The sequence below is a fragment of the Phoxinus phoxinus genome, assembly GCF_949152265.1.
Source record: "Phoxinus phoxinus genome assembly, chromosome: 14".
NCBI lineage: Eukaryota > Metazoa > Chordata > Actinopteri > Cypriniformes > Leuciscidae > Phoxinus > Phoxinus phoxinus.
In genome coordinates this window covers 22,596,356-22,610,470 of record NC_136889.1, presented here as the reverse complement: position 1 = coordinate 22,610,470, position 14,115 = coordinate 22,596,356, and the positions used below count along the sequence as shown (strand labels likewise).

Below are 14,115 nucleotides of genomic sequence, written 5' to 3'. Positions count from 1 at the left end.
GACTTAATGTAAATGAATGAGATCTGTATCACACTACTTACATAAAATGGTTATAAATATCAATTGTCACTCTATATCTCCCAATAATACGTCTTAGTAAGATATTTAAATGCTTATTTTTTCTGATCAAACCTCAAAACATATGATGACTGACAAATATATGTTCATTAAAAGCCTAATTTTAAAAGCCTGAAGATCACATTTGAATATTTAAAAAAAAAATGTATGGATAATCAATTAAACCAAGTAGCTTTAGTCCAATAAGTGTTCATCTTGAAATATTAAAGTTCTTACATTTACTAAACAAAAATCAGTAAAGATTTCCCAGCAAAAAAAAACATGTACCACGACCTGAAGGGGTGGTACATTAAAATGTATTAAAAGGCATTCTTTATATTAAAAGGCCTTGCTGAAAAAAAGCATAAACTACTAATTAGACATCAGAAGGCATTAGAGTTTTTTCAGCAAAGTTTTGATCATGTCGATAATTTAGAGGCCTTAGAAATTCCTGAATCAAATAAGATGCAGTGAGCTGTGGGTTAATTAGTGAATCTTTTCTCACCCTGTGTTCTGCTGCATGGCTTCCGCCTGCTGTAAACAGGCCTGGACCACCGTGGTCAGCCCACCTAGGTCTCCCTCCATGAGGACACGGGCGTCCTCCAGCTCCCACACACTCTTAAGGGCGAGCAGGGCATAGAGACGAACGCTGAAGTTATGACTGAAACACCACTGCAGGCTCACCTCCACCGCTCTACGCCACTGCACCTCCTGAGAGAAAACACAAATAAATGTTGATTTCTTCCTGTTCGCAGAAGAACAAATTCGATTCAAATGATAAAAACTGCACCTTATCTTGCAGTTTCGGGAAGATGACGTTCAGGTGCACGAGGACAGAGAGAAAAGTGCAAATGCTTGTTTTTGTCTTCTCATGCTCCTGCAAAACAAATGATTTACAAGTAAATATACTATCTAGATAACTCAAGCTGCTGTGTGTAATATTTGAGATGTTAAAATACTTCCTCCTGTTCGAGTTTTATCTAGTTATTTTTTCTACCGCAGAACTTGGAATGAGAAGCAATCAAGCCTGGTTTTGTTGCGTATGTGTCGCACTTGTTTGCAGATTGCAGTTTGTGTTGATGAGTTCAGACTCACCAGACCGAAACAGTTCCACAGGTTCTGGATGCGAGACGGGTTCAGATGGAGGATCAGGATCAGGGTCCATTCGATCAGGTACTTGACGGATGCTTGGTTACTGCAGAACCCGGCCTCACACACGTGACTCAACACACAGTCCGACACAAACTCCTGTGACAGATAATGTACACTATTAAAGTGACTATATAAGTCTTACCCGCTAGAAAAACGTAACTAATTTTCATATGGAAAAAAAATATTTTTCAAAACACACACACAATGTTTTTAAATTTCTTCTACACACACACACACATTATATATATATATATATATATACATACACACACACACACACGTCATCATTATAGAATATTTAATTGATTCATTTCTTCATTGTGCCCATCTTATTATGTAGGCCTGTTATACATCCACAAGATTTAATCGAGTAATGTTTAGTAGAAATGACTGAATGTTAATATTACTTTGTGAGGTTGTTACCAAAATCCTTGAAATCAAAGTGTATTAATATGCATGCGTGCGTATGCGTGTAGAGCTCTAACCGGTCTGAGTTTGTGCAGTAGCAGCAGCAGCGTCTGCCACACGCGGTTCTTCACTCGGTGCTGGATGGAGTTGCTATAGTAACGTACTTTGCATTTTGAAATCTCGGCATCCTGAGGGAAGGAAAAGAGAAACAGGAGGGAACTTTAATCATAAACACATGCAATAACAATGAGAAGAGGAGCATTCAAAACTTGTTTTCAGGAAGTGCTTTCTTTAAGAATTGAACACCCAATTTCCAGTAAGAGCTGTAGTTAAGAATTGAACACAAACCTTCCCCAGTAGTCGTTGCACGAGCTCTTCCATCAGACGCTGGTGGAGACGATCAGATGGATTCAAGCGGCAGAGAAAAGCCAAAGCACACACTCGAGGAAACTGATCGTCTCTGTTATCGCTGGAAATGAGATTCAGAATAATAAATGGAAATCAGCATCAAAGTATTTCACATGCTACTGTATGAGGAAAGGTACAATGAATCTATGTAATTCAAGTAGTTTTGTACCAGATAGTCTATTTGTAAAAGTCATCATGCTTAGTCAATGTTGTCAACCTCTAAAATTGTGCATACCACAACATTTCTTCACAATTAAGGAATGCTTTAATGAAACCTTACTCATGAGTGTATCAAAAGTGACCTCTATCTTACACACATTACAAACAGCTAGTGTTGTGGTTTACCTGCTGACAGCCGTGTTTGCTGCACAAGTATCACCAAGTTGCTCAACATAGCTTTGAACCTCCTGAACAAGCCTGAAAGCAAGAGAATAAAGCAAAATAAATTAATAATAGTGTATATATATGAAATTGTATATACACTGCGTGTGCATGTGTGTGTGTGTGTGTGTGTGTGTGTGTGTGTGTGTGTGTGTGTGTGTGTGTGTGTGTGTGTAATCAATTACTATAAAATATTACATAAAAAGATATGGATATTATAAAAAGACAAATACTAACAAAAATCAATCAGTATATGTGTGTGTGTGTGTGTGCGTATATATATATATATATATATATATATATATATATAAAACAAACTTTTTTTTAGAAATATATTTATATATATTGTTGTTAGTATGTTTTATATATTTATAATAAAATGTTACTAATTGAATATCTTTCCTAATGTTGTTCAAATTGACCTTTGGTCTCTTCTGAACACTGGGCCGTACACACAGGCCTCAGTCAGGATGTTGATGTGTAAGAGAGCCGTACTGAACACAGCGTCTGACTGGACACCCTCTGCTGGAAGCCACGTCTCACAACAATGCTGGATCAGGACATTAAACACCCCTGATCGGACCTGAGCCAACTCCATGAGCTCACTCAAAATCTGTCAGAAACCAGAAAGCTTTTATTATATTACACTAGCTATATACATCTTTGATCACAAATACCTCAAAATATGTTGTGGACGTAAAGAGAGAAGGCGAAGTGCTTGTAGATCTGACCTGTTGTATGCAGGCCGTGATGCTGGGGTTCTGTTCCTCTGTGAGCTGCAGAAGCCCATGGTCAAAAGCCAAGCGCACGAATCCCTGCAGTGTGGACCAGAAGTCATGAGGGTTTGTGCTCAGAGCCTGAACCACCTTCCATGATGCACACATGGCCTCAACGCAGAGAGATTCTTCACACTGCACCACCTGCTGGAGAAAATACACCCATGAACTAAACACATCACACCAACGTAACCTGACCGTAAAAAGGTGCAGAAAAATAATATTTTTTTTTTATACCAACAGAAAATCATATTTCTACAGTTTCAAAAATAAAAATACCAACAGGAAATCATCATTTTACAATTTCAAAAATAAAATAAACTGAATATTTTTTGATGCCCCGGTTCACGCTGCAAATCACCTTTTACCGTAACCGTTTAAAAACCTGTATCTCCTCTGTCCCGGAAGCTTTTTGCTAGATTTGTTTGACTGCTGCCATCTTGAACACACCTTGTTAGAAGAAATCTGTGTTTTTGTGATTCCATACTGTTGCTAGAGTTTATTATATACACGTGTCCAATACAGTACTTGCCCGATGCATCATATGTTATTATGTATATGTGGATGTAAAGTGTACAGTTGTGCATGTTCTGTCGGAAGCACTTTAAAGCCACACAGTGTAGGAATTACTCCCATCTAGCGGTGAAATTGTATATGACTACCAACTGAATATTACTTTCTAGCCCCTCTCATTCTGAGGGCGTTGAACTCCTACGGTGGCCTATTATTTCAAATCTGCCAGCAGTCGCGAGTAATCCCCTCCTCGCATTCGTCACGGTGCCATTGAGTGTAAAAGTGCGAAAGGCGAAGCTTGAATTTCCAGGTATGTCGCTCTTTGGCTAATGTATTTTCAAGATGGAGGCGCAACATGGCTTCCGCCATTCGAGCAGCTCACCCGTATGTATTATAAATGGCAGATTCTACGCTTACGAAAATACTTGATTAGTTGGTAGAAGTAATTACACATGAATGAGCACATATCATTTTGAAAGAACAAAGTGGTTTTTGCTAAGAATCAACTTAAAAAAATTACACAGTGTAGCTTTAAATCCTTTTTCAAATGTTCATACTATTATTATAGTTAAGAAAGAAATTTATACAGGTTTGGAACAACTTGAGTGTGAGAATTTTTGGGTGAACTATTACTTTAACCCACGTAATTACCTTACATAACCCACTGTAGAACACTTACTGCAAAATAGTGCAAGTTTCTCTCTTCTCAAGTTGTCACGTTGTGTGAAGGCTGTAAAGGAGTGAGTAGGTAAGCAAGTCGTGCAACATTCATTGTGCACCACATAGGAATGTCCCGTTGTATTAGACACTAGGTTTAGGAGTTGCCACACCCCTGTTTGTTTTGTTTATTTTAGGGCGATGTTAGGGCGTTTTACGCTGAAGACTTTTCTGTTCTACATTTTATTTAATTGTCAGTTTAGTTTAAAAAAAAAACTAGTTAAAGGTCCCATGACATGGGGTTATTATATTATTTTATAATGTGTCCTGGGTTGCCCTTATAATGTTAGTATGTTTTTTAGATAGAAAATAGTCATAATTTAGAAACAAAAGGCATTTTTCCTAGCCCAGTTTTAGCCTCTGATTTGAACGCTCTGTTTAAAGGGGCGTGTCTGTGTGAGACTTCAGTGTAACCGGCCACTGCTGTGATTGGCTGACATGCTTGCATATGAAATAGCTACTTACATGTGAAACTCTCTCGAATACTTTTACTACAGCTATTATACCTTTTTACTATTACAGCTATCGAGATTAACAAATCGTCAGAAGTTTTTAAAGTATTTAGATCTATTCCCATCACATAAAATGTTGCCATGATGAGCATTGAGCTGATGACAGTCTGTTGTTGATCGCGAGAATGAAGATCTTATCATTGCAACGCAGTTTCTGCACTCTCTCTGCTTACACCAATGCAAACACGATGATGTAAATACAGTAAGAGCTTCATGTGCAGTGTAACGTGCGTCATTGATTTCATAACGAGTTTGGCAAGTGTCCAGATAAACTCGATCACGCTGTGTCCATGAGAAAATGAGCTAGGAAGTAGGAACGCGTGCGCGCGATTCCTACAAAGATTGTTCTTTGATCGCTTTCTGTATATCATTTATTCACAATTTAAATACGCTTATTTTCATCCTACTAAAAGAAACGATGTGAAGTTGATATTTTAGTCACTGGCTTGACTTACTGAGGCATAAACAGCAGTATTGAACGATTTGAGAGAAAGATTACCTGTCTGAACTTGAACAATTACACATCAGAAATTGTTGCTCGGCTCGATCGATTTATTTTCAGACGTTCGTTGAGGCCAGCTCTGTAGCAGCTAGTGATCCAAGTTGAGGAAACAGTCGTCGGTGAAATGTGTGCCGCAGACATGCAAAACTTTGGGGAGTTGTGTCGGCGCATTTCCAGAGAAAATTAAAGGGGTCATGACATGAGAAACCAAATTTGCCTTGATCTTTTGGTATATAAGAGGTCTTTGTACCATTAAAACGTCCTGCAAGTTTCATAGCTTAAGACGTCCTCCCCATTATAAACGAATCATTTATTTAATCAAGCTCTAAATACAGCTCGTTCTGGATCCATGGTAAGAAGTGACGTCACGGTACGAAGTGACGTACCAGCGTTTGCATATGACCGCCTCCAGCGCAAGGCAACTACGCTTAAAGCGCAAGACAACTACGCTCACTTCGTATCGTTGTCGCGCCCGCGCGCCTCACAAGTGTTCAGTCGACGGACAGCGAGTGAGTCTGCAGGAAGATTACGACGCTGCAGATGTGCTGTTCCTGGCTGTGGACAAACTACATCTTTGAATACGCTGCGAAAGATCCAGTCGTCAGGGAAAAATGGATGCACTTTATTTTTTGCGGACGTCTCAGTCACGGCAGTGTTAGTTTAAGCGTTTGTTCTATACATTTTAAGGATGACTGTTTTGAGCTTTGCCAGAAAACTGTTGCTCAAAGATAAGTCCGTGCCGTCTATTCTGGGCTCAACAACGACGACGCAAACTGTAAGTAATGTATTTAAAACTTTAAACTACTTTTTAAATACGCTGTAATATCCAGGCGTCAGGGAAAAATGGATGCACTTTATTTTTTGCGGACGTCCCAGTCACGGCAGTGTTCTATACATTTGAAGGATGACCAATATGACCAAAAAATCCCAATATGATGCTTGGCTTTGCCAGAAAACGGTTGCTCAAAGATAAGTCTGTGCCGACTATGGGCTCAATAACGACGACGCAAACTTACTTTTTACCATGGCTAATATAAACACATTTGTATAAGAAAATCTTGAAAATATGTCGCCTTTCTAGTAGTCCTAAGTTACATGTGATATAAGAAAATTAAAAATGTTGCCTTTATCAATGCTGCATCTTCAAAGATGGCCTGTCTGTGCATGCATTTTTGTCCGTGGTACACCCTATCATTTCATTGGAATTAGTTAAATAATGTTAAACTGTTAGCAAATGAAGCTATAGGATAATTATGCAACAATAATCCGTTTTCAAGTGTCTCGGGTTAATTTCTTTTTATTAATTCAAAATAGTTTCACTTTCCATGTGGACACGGGCTGATCCAGTCTTCGTTGTTGTGGTGATGGTTCATTTTCCTCTGATTCCGGCTCAAACATAATAAGGTTTTATCATTGCAAGAGCCATCGCTTCGCATGCATCACCCGCTACTAAACAGTTGCGCTGAATCCGCACAGGTTCTGGCTGGGGGCGTTAATAATTGATGCATAGGCACTGACGTTAGCCAATCATAACAGTGGCCGTTAACACTGAACTCTTAAAGGGGAAACACCCCCAAAACAGACTGTTTGAATCAGAGGATGAGAAACAGGGTGGGAAAAGGTCATAAATCACTACATTTTAAAAGTTTTTTGTAAAAAAAACTATAGTAATACTATAATTGCACCTAAGGGAACATAATAATAAAGTAAAAAAAAACATGTCATGACCCCTTTAAATGAATCCACTGGTTCTTCTGGGGCTTGGATGAAGGAACTAAAAAAAGGCTTCGGTGTTCATTTGTACATCCAATTATTGAGCAATTATTATGCTTCGCTCGCTCAAAAGCCATGATATCTCTCGTGGACAAACTAAAATCGCGCGCACGCGTTCCTACTTCCTAGCTCATTTTCTCATGGACGGGAAATATTCTCTGGGCGGGCAAAGCAGAGAAAGGGGAGGTAACATTTCCTCCGTATGACGTCATACGGAGGAGATTCAAGATCAGCACGATTGAGCTTCCACTTTTTCAAAGGCAGAGAAAGATAGCAAAAGCTCGATTTACACCGATTGAAATTTCTAAAAACTTGGGGACCATATACAGGCTAGGGGAACTCATATTAATGTTAAAAAAACTCAAAAAGTGAAAATTTCATGTCATGGGACCTTTAATGATTTTAATTTATTTATTTAGTTTGGTACCTCTCATTCTATATTTATATATGTATTTATCCTAGTTAAAAATAGATTTTCACCTTTTTAACTTGGCACTGTACACAAAAATAAACCTTTTAATTTAATTCAAGAGTCCAGTCTATGTCCTTCTCTTTTGCTGCCCACCTGTGGCAAGACTGATGCCATGAAGTCCAGCACCGGCAGAATGAGATGGCCAGGCAATAATGCCAGAGCGTCCACCGCAGCCCTCAGGACCTCAGGAGCTTCAGGAGCCCGGACGGTCCCAGCAGACTTCTGCAGGAAACTCAGACACGTCCACTGATCTCCAATAAACTGGGCCACAATTCGCCCCCAGTCCTTCAGCAAGAGGCCATCTTCTGGATGACTGGAGTAAACACACAAGTGATAACGCACCTCAGAAAAAAATACTTTGATAAAAGTTCTCCTCCATATGGATGTGGAAGATTATGATAGAGTTAAAATTTTTGGGTGAACTTTTCATTGAAGACCCACAGCAGCCATGATATAATCACCATGCCAACTATTTATAAGTAGGTAGCTTATGTAAGATGTTTTGGTAACACTTTACAAAAAGGTGCCATTAGTTCAATGCTAGTTAGCATTACCTAACATTAACAATGAGAAACACTCTTTGTTGAGGTTAGTTAATAAAAACACAAATCTTCATTGTTTGTTCATGCCCATTATAATAATATTAGATACAACTTATTTTAATGTATTGAAAAATGTTGATATTAACTGAGATTAATAAATGCTTATTTTCATTGTTAGTTTATGTTAACCAATGTAGTGTGTAATGTAATGTAAAATTGGTAAGTTCACCCAAAAATGCAAATTCTGTCATTAATTGCTCACCCACATGCAGTTCTAAACCCGTAAAACTTTTGTTCATCTTCGGAACACAAATCTTTTTGATGAAATCTGAGCATTCAGTCCCACCATGTCCCTCCAATAAAAGCCTAAATTCAATCTGTTCATCATATAAAGCGATCATGTCTCTTCAGAAAATTTGGACTAAACTGCTCAATTCATATGGATTAGTTTTACGATCTCTTTATGAACTTTTTAAAGTGTCAAAGTGTCAGTTGAGCAAATGGAGGGACAGAAATAGCTCAGATTTCATTAAAAGGATCTTTATTTGTGTTTCAAAGATGAATGAAAGTCTTACGCATTTGGAACGACATGAGGGTGAGTAATTAATGACAGAATTTAAATTTTTGGGTGCACTATCCCTTTAATTAACAAATGGAGCCTTATTGCAAAGGTCTACCGAAATAGTTTTAGAGCTTAAACAGACCTGAGTGTCGCAGTTGTGGGCTTCAGTAATGTCTGGTTGAGATGCTGGGATGATGATGATGATGAAGGGTAGAAATAGTCGGTCAGCGAGTGAAGTGATCTCATGGCCTCAGACTGGGACTTCAGGACACCGCGATCAGCCATGTCACACAACAGCGCAAGTGTGGCCATACTGACCGCTCTCTGAACCTGGCCTGGCAGAGAGGGATTCTGGAAAAACACAGTTTAGATCTCATTCCATCGGAAATTGCCATTCAGTTACAAAATGTTTTTAGTTGTCGTGTCATTTGCTAACTAGGAGCTAACTTAAAAAAACCATCCAAAATACTCGAGAAAAAAAATATATATATGAAAAATATACTGGAAAAATAAGGAATCAACACATCTGAGGTTTAGCTCAAAGAATTGGGAAAGAATACCTGCTTTGAGAAAAATAATAATAATAATTAAACCAGACTGTTGTTCTGCTCTACTTACTTTATGGTTATTTTAAATACTTGAATCTAAATCAAATATTTCTGTAATGACAGCCTAACTTTATATTTGACTTAAAAGTGAAGGGAAAAAGAGCATATACACAAAAGCATTCTAGGGATAAAATTTTAGGGTTGGTAAGATATTTTGTGTTTTTGAAAGAAGTATCTTAAGCTCACCAAGACAAGTACAGTAAAAACAGTAATATTGTGACATTTCAAATGTAATTTATTCCTGCATTCAGTGTCACATGGCCCTACAGAAATTCTTATATGCTGATTTGGTGTACAAGAAACATTTATTTGTATCATCAATGTTGAAAACATTTAACAGTTAATATGCGTGTGCTGCACCTGTTCAGAAGGTTCATTGAGGATCCTCAAGCAGTGAGTGGTGAGTTTTGGGATGTAGTTCTGCTGCAGATTTGAGCCGTACCACGAAACAGTGGAGTAAGTGAGAACCAGCTCCCTTAATACTGAGAGATAAAGTTCAGACCTCTCCACATCACATAACTAGAGAGAGAAGACAGATACAACAGTGTAAAAATCCCCTGTAAAAATACAGCAAAACCAGACAGTAGTTTATTTTACATGGTTTTAGGTAGTTCAAATTGATGATCATCAGCTGGTCTAAATGTTTGATGGAACAGGTTTCGGCAATAAACCAGTTGACAACCCAGGCTTAGTTTTTCCGGTAGGATTTAGTGTGTTACTGTGTGAAAAAAACTCACCTCCCTCAGTTCCCCACTCAACCTCCTCAGCAGAAACTCCTGCACTGAATCCACCACCGACAGCATGTGCGTCTTCAAATCGACAGCCACAACATCTTCTACAAACATCCAAACACGTGAGCTTCAGGACTTCCATTCAGCATGTCCAAACACATTCTTTTCTCAAACACAACACACACCGTTCTCCTGCTCTGTATCTGAGCGTCTGCGATGCAGCTGCAGCAAGCGCAACAGTAACTGCAGGCTCTTGTCCGTCTTGTGGAGCACCAGATAGACATTAGTGCTAAGTCTCCGTAAGACATCCAGTAGAGGCTGGAGAAGCAGTTCTAGACCAGGTTCCTCATCCCTGGTCTTCTGCAGGTCTGCTGTAAGCAGAACGGCCCGCGCCAGCAGCTCGGCCTCAGCTGGATCGGGTAGACTTCCTTTGTGATCTGCCAGAAGAGAAGAAACTATACTCACGTCACGTACAGCCTAAACTCTTACTATATATACTATACAGTCAAAACTAAAATGATTCAGACACCAGATATCATTTTTGAATTTTTTTTACTAGAGGGTGCAGGACACTATAGTTAATTTATGTAAGTGAGGATAGCAAAATAAATGACATATTATACCCAAAAACTCTTCAACCAGTGGACTACCAGTTAAATGTATACAAATTTGGGACCAAAAATGATTCAGACACTTTGACCTGACCATGTTTTGCTTACGTTTTTTCTTTAATTGCTAATGTGACCTTTTTACACCACAGACTGAACAAAATTAAGCATTTCTTGATAATTGTTTGAGCTAAATTGGTATTATCTTATTGTGTACTTAAATTTAACAGCTTACAGCCATTCAACATAATTTATTTGTCAGTCTAACAGAAGGATGGTCATAACCAGTGAAATATCAACTGATTTGATAACTCTTGAGTTTTTGTCATATTTTATTACCATTTTCTAAACTATAGCGAATAAACTGTGATAATGTGAGAAATGTTGAAGGTGTCTAAATAAATTTTGGTTTGACTGTATATGCAACATACTATTTTAAAGCCATAGCTAAATGTGACGTATAATGGGTTTATTTATGGATTGTTCACTGAAATTAAAAAAAAGTTGTCATTTCAGGGCTCAGCGTTGAAGTTTTTTTTTTCTGGTACCACCACAAAAAAAGCAATAAATAAATAAAATAGGCTTAGACCCATAACCTTAATAAATAAGGTTGTTACACCAAAAACTACTAGCATAACTATATATTTCAAATATTGTTAAAGACAAGTAAATTGTCAGTAATACAATAAGAACAAATAATCAAATATCAGAAATACAATAGAACAAATTCAAACATACAAATAAAATTGTGTAATTTTCATGTAGAGAAAATGAATAATCAAATGTAAAATCGCACTGCATAGTCTTCATTGTATACATTACATATAGATCAATCCTTATTAAAGTTACAAAAGTTATTCAGTCAAGAGCGATGAGTGAGAATTTTTTTCTTTGTTCTTTGACGTTTAATTAACATTAAAACAAAGATAGCAACCGGATTATTAAGCTGCTGTCACTTTAAGAGCGGCAAGGATCCAATAAACTGTTACACATGCGTTTTATAGGTGAATTGTTTGCTCACTTAAGATATAACAGACTATGTTTACTAGGATACTGGCCAAGAACAGCATTTTTTAACGTAATTTTGTGTGAATATGTCAATTCAAGCGCAAGAAGAAGGGCATTCGCACGGTGTCGAAGAAGTGGCTTTCTGGGTGCACGCAAATAAAACTTCTCACACTATTGAATTAACTCGCATTGTAGAGGGTTGGATTCAAACGATATCGTTCCTCTGTGCCGTTATCGTTATAGTTGTCATCCTTTTAGTGTGAATGAGCATTGACAGGAATGTTGTTGATTGACTAAAGTGTGTCGATGTAGAAATGTCCTATTTGGCCAAAATGTTGTGCTGTCTGTCACCTGAGTTGGCTGGGACTGCGAGGAAGGTCTTCAGTCGCTGCTGGACGTAGCTAAATATAGAGACACCTTTACAGTCTGCAGTTGCGGTGCGAAGTTCAGAAGAGCCTAAATCCCCGTCAGTCAGAAGAAAACGGCCTTCATTAGTCTGGAGCCAATTACACAGCTGTGATGGGAGCAAAAGTTTGAGCTTTAGAACGTTGTGAATATTAGTTAAGATACAAATACTTTGCATTTTGTGCATGACTTATAAAGGCTGGTTTAGTCAATGGACTTTGAGTTTACCTCCTTCCAAAGTGCTGTACCCCGACATAGAGACTCATCAGCTCGAAAATGTGCAAGGAAACCAAATATCTCATCTAGAGACACAGTGGACTGCCAAAACAAGAAAATCATTCAGATATCTGTCCTTTCTGATCATTAAATGAACTATTAAATTACTTTCATTTTGCTAAGAAATGACATTAATGAGGTTGTGTGCATGTTTCCTAACTGATCGCATTGAGCCATGTTTTAACATGTGGAGGCACAATATGTACAGTGGAGTGATTTAAATATCAGTTTGCATCACCTCAGCTATTGTATGGTAAAAGAAAGTCATGTGGGATTGGAACAAAGTTTTAAAATGTTGTCTAAAGGTAAGCTTTCCATTTAAAGAGATTATTCTGACTATTATTTAATATCAGGCTTAACTGTGTTAAGGATCTGAAGGGAAAAAAAAGCAAGTGTACAGTACCACATCTGTCAGGCAGAGAGCGGCATGGAGCAGAAAACACTGTGAAGCTCCTCTCAAAAGAACCTGGTGAGTGATCATAGTACAGCGCAGAACTTCTCTGAAAAAAACAAACATGAAAATACAATGAGCAGATCATGTGAATTACAAACACATCTTTTTTTACATTCTATGGTGTCTATTAAAGACTTGGTTTAAAACTCTTGATTCACAAGTATTTATTGTACGATTTCCGGTTTCGAACCATCAGAGTTTTGGGTGAATAAACTTTTAATGGAGTACCAGAACGCTCTCAGGTTTCATTAAAAATATCTTTATTTTTGTTTCGAAGAGGAACAAAAGTCTTACGGGTTTGGAAGGAACGACATTAGGGTGAGTAAACGATGTCTAAATGTCATTTTTGGGAGAAATATTTCTTTAACTCTTATTTCTCCAATTGCAGGATTTCCAGCAGCTAGTGGTAGTAGTTTGTACCTGAACGCGTGGAGTCCATCAGATCGCAGTAAAGGACAAGGGGGCAGACAGGACAGGGCCTGGGACAGAAAGAGCAGCGGGACTGCGCACCATTGCCGTGAACCCAACCGCTGAATGATCTGCAGCAACACTGAACCTGAGCGCAATAACAACAATTATTTCTGGATGTGGAACTGCAGGATTTAGACCAACTCAAAATATCCTGAACTTTTTCTGATGGATTTATTTAATAGCCTAAAACAGAGACCAAAACCCTCTTTACCTCTGTTCTCTTCTGGCAAACTGCTGAAGAAATTCACCATAAAGATTTGGAGTTTCACTCCCAGCTCTGGACAATCTCTGATGTTCTGCTGTGGTGCCCTGTGGAAACAAACAGCTTAAAAACATTCAAAGATAGAGACCAAACTAATAGTATTATAAAAATAAATCTTCACCTAGTGTGAATTTTAACACCAGGGAACAAATTACCTGTGATAGAGAGCGCTCTCTGCAAGAACATCCATGAGAGGGCCGATTACAAACTGATAACCAGAAAAACATTCATTATCAATAAATGCTTTCACAAACTATCTTACTTACATAATGTGACACAGTATTTCTGGGTTATCACTATCTCATAACGCATAAGATCTTACTATCCTAAACCTATAAAGCCTACTTTAAGATTAGTAATATATTGAATATTTACAGAATTTTACTGACTGAAGCAACTTTGGTTTACATGATTATCCATGCATACTTTTGATAAAAATCATGCGAAAATGTGAGTAAAATATGATACATCAGTCTTTTAATGAAAGTATTTGTCAGTTGTCAATGCATTGCATTCA

General features: G+C 38.0%; 1 protein-coding gene across 2 annotated transcripts in view; it reads right to left on the bottom strand.

The window, feature by feature from the left end:
• The window catches only part of tarbp1 (TAR (HIV-1) RNA binding protein 1), a 28,803-nt gene that overhangs the window by 11,421 nt on the left and 3,267 nt on the right, over positions 1-14,115 (bottom strand). The window contains exons 5-23 of one of the 2 annotated variants that reach the window (XM_079636414.1): positions 13,754-13,806; positions 13,548-13,645; positions 13,286-13,421; positions 12,815-12,911; positions 12,364-12,453; positions 12,082-12,244; positions 10,300-10,551; positions 10,121-10,218; positions 9,744-9,902; positions 8,918-9,126; positions 7,765-7,984; positions 3,138-3,329; positions 2,829-3,019; positions 2,371-2,442; positions 1,966-2,086; positions 1,695-1,805; positions 1,153-1,305; positions 848-934; positions 563-768 (exon numbers count right to left, since the gene is read on the bottom strand). In XM_079636414.1, the coding sequence (XP_079492540.1) occupies positions 563-768; positions 848-934; positions 1,153-1,305; positions 1,695-1,805; positions 1,966-2,086; positions 2,371-2,442; positions 2,829-3,019; positions 3,138-3,329; positions 7,765-7,984; positions 8,918-9,126; positions 9,744-9,902; positions 10,121-10,218; positions 10,300-10,551; positions 12,082-12,244; positions 12,364-12,453; positions 12,815-12,911; positions 13,286-13,421; positions 13,548-13,645; positions 13,754-13,806 (2,708 nt within the window). The remainder of the gene's footprint in view (positions 1-562; positions 769-847; positions 935-1,152; positions 1,306-1,694; positions 1,806-1,965; positions 2,087-2,370; positions 2,443-2,828; positions 3,020-3,137; positions 3,330-7,764; positions 7,985-8,917; positions 9,127-9,743; positions 9,903-10,120; positions 10,219-10,299; positions 10,552-12,081; positions 12,245-12,363; positions 12,454-12,814; positions 12,912-13,285; positions 13,422-13,547; positions 13,646-13,753; positions 13,807-14,115) is intronic. The other variant, XM_079636415.1, reaches the window with a different exon arrangement.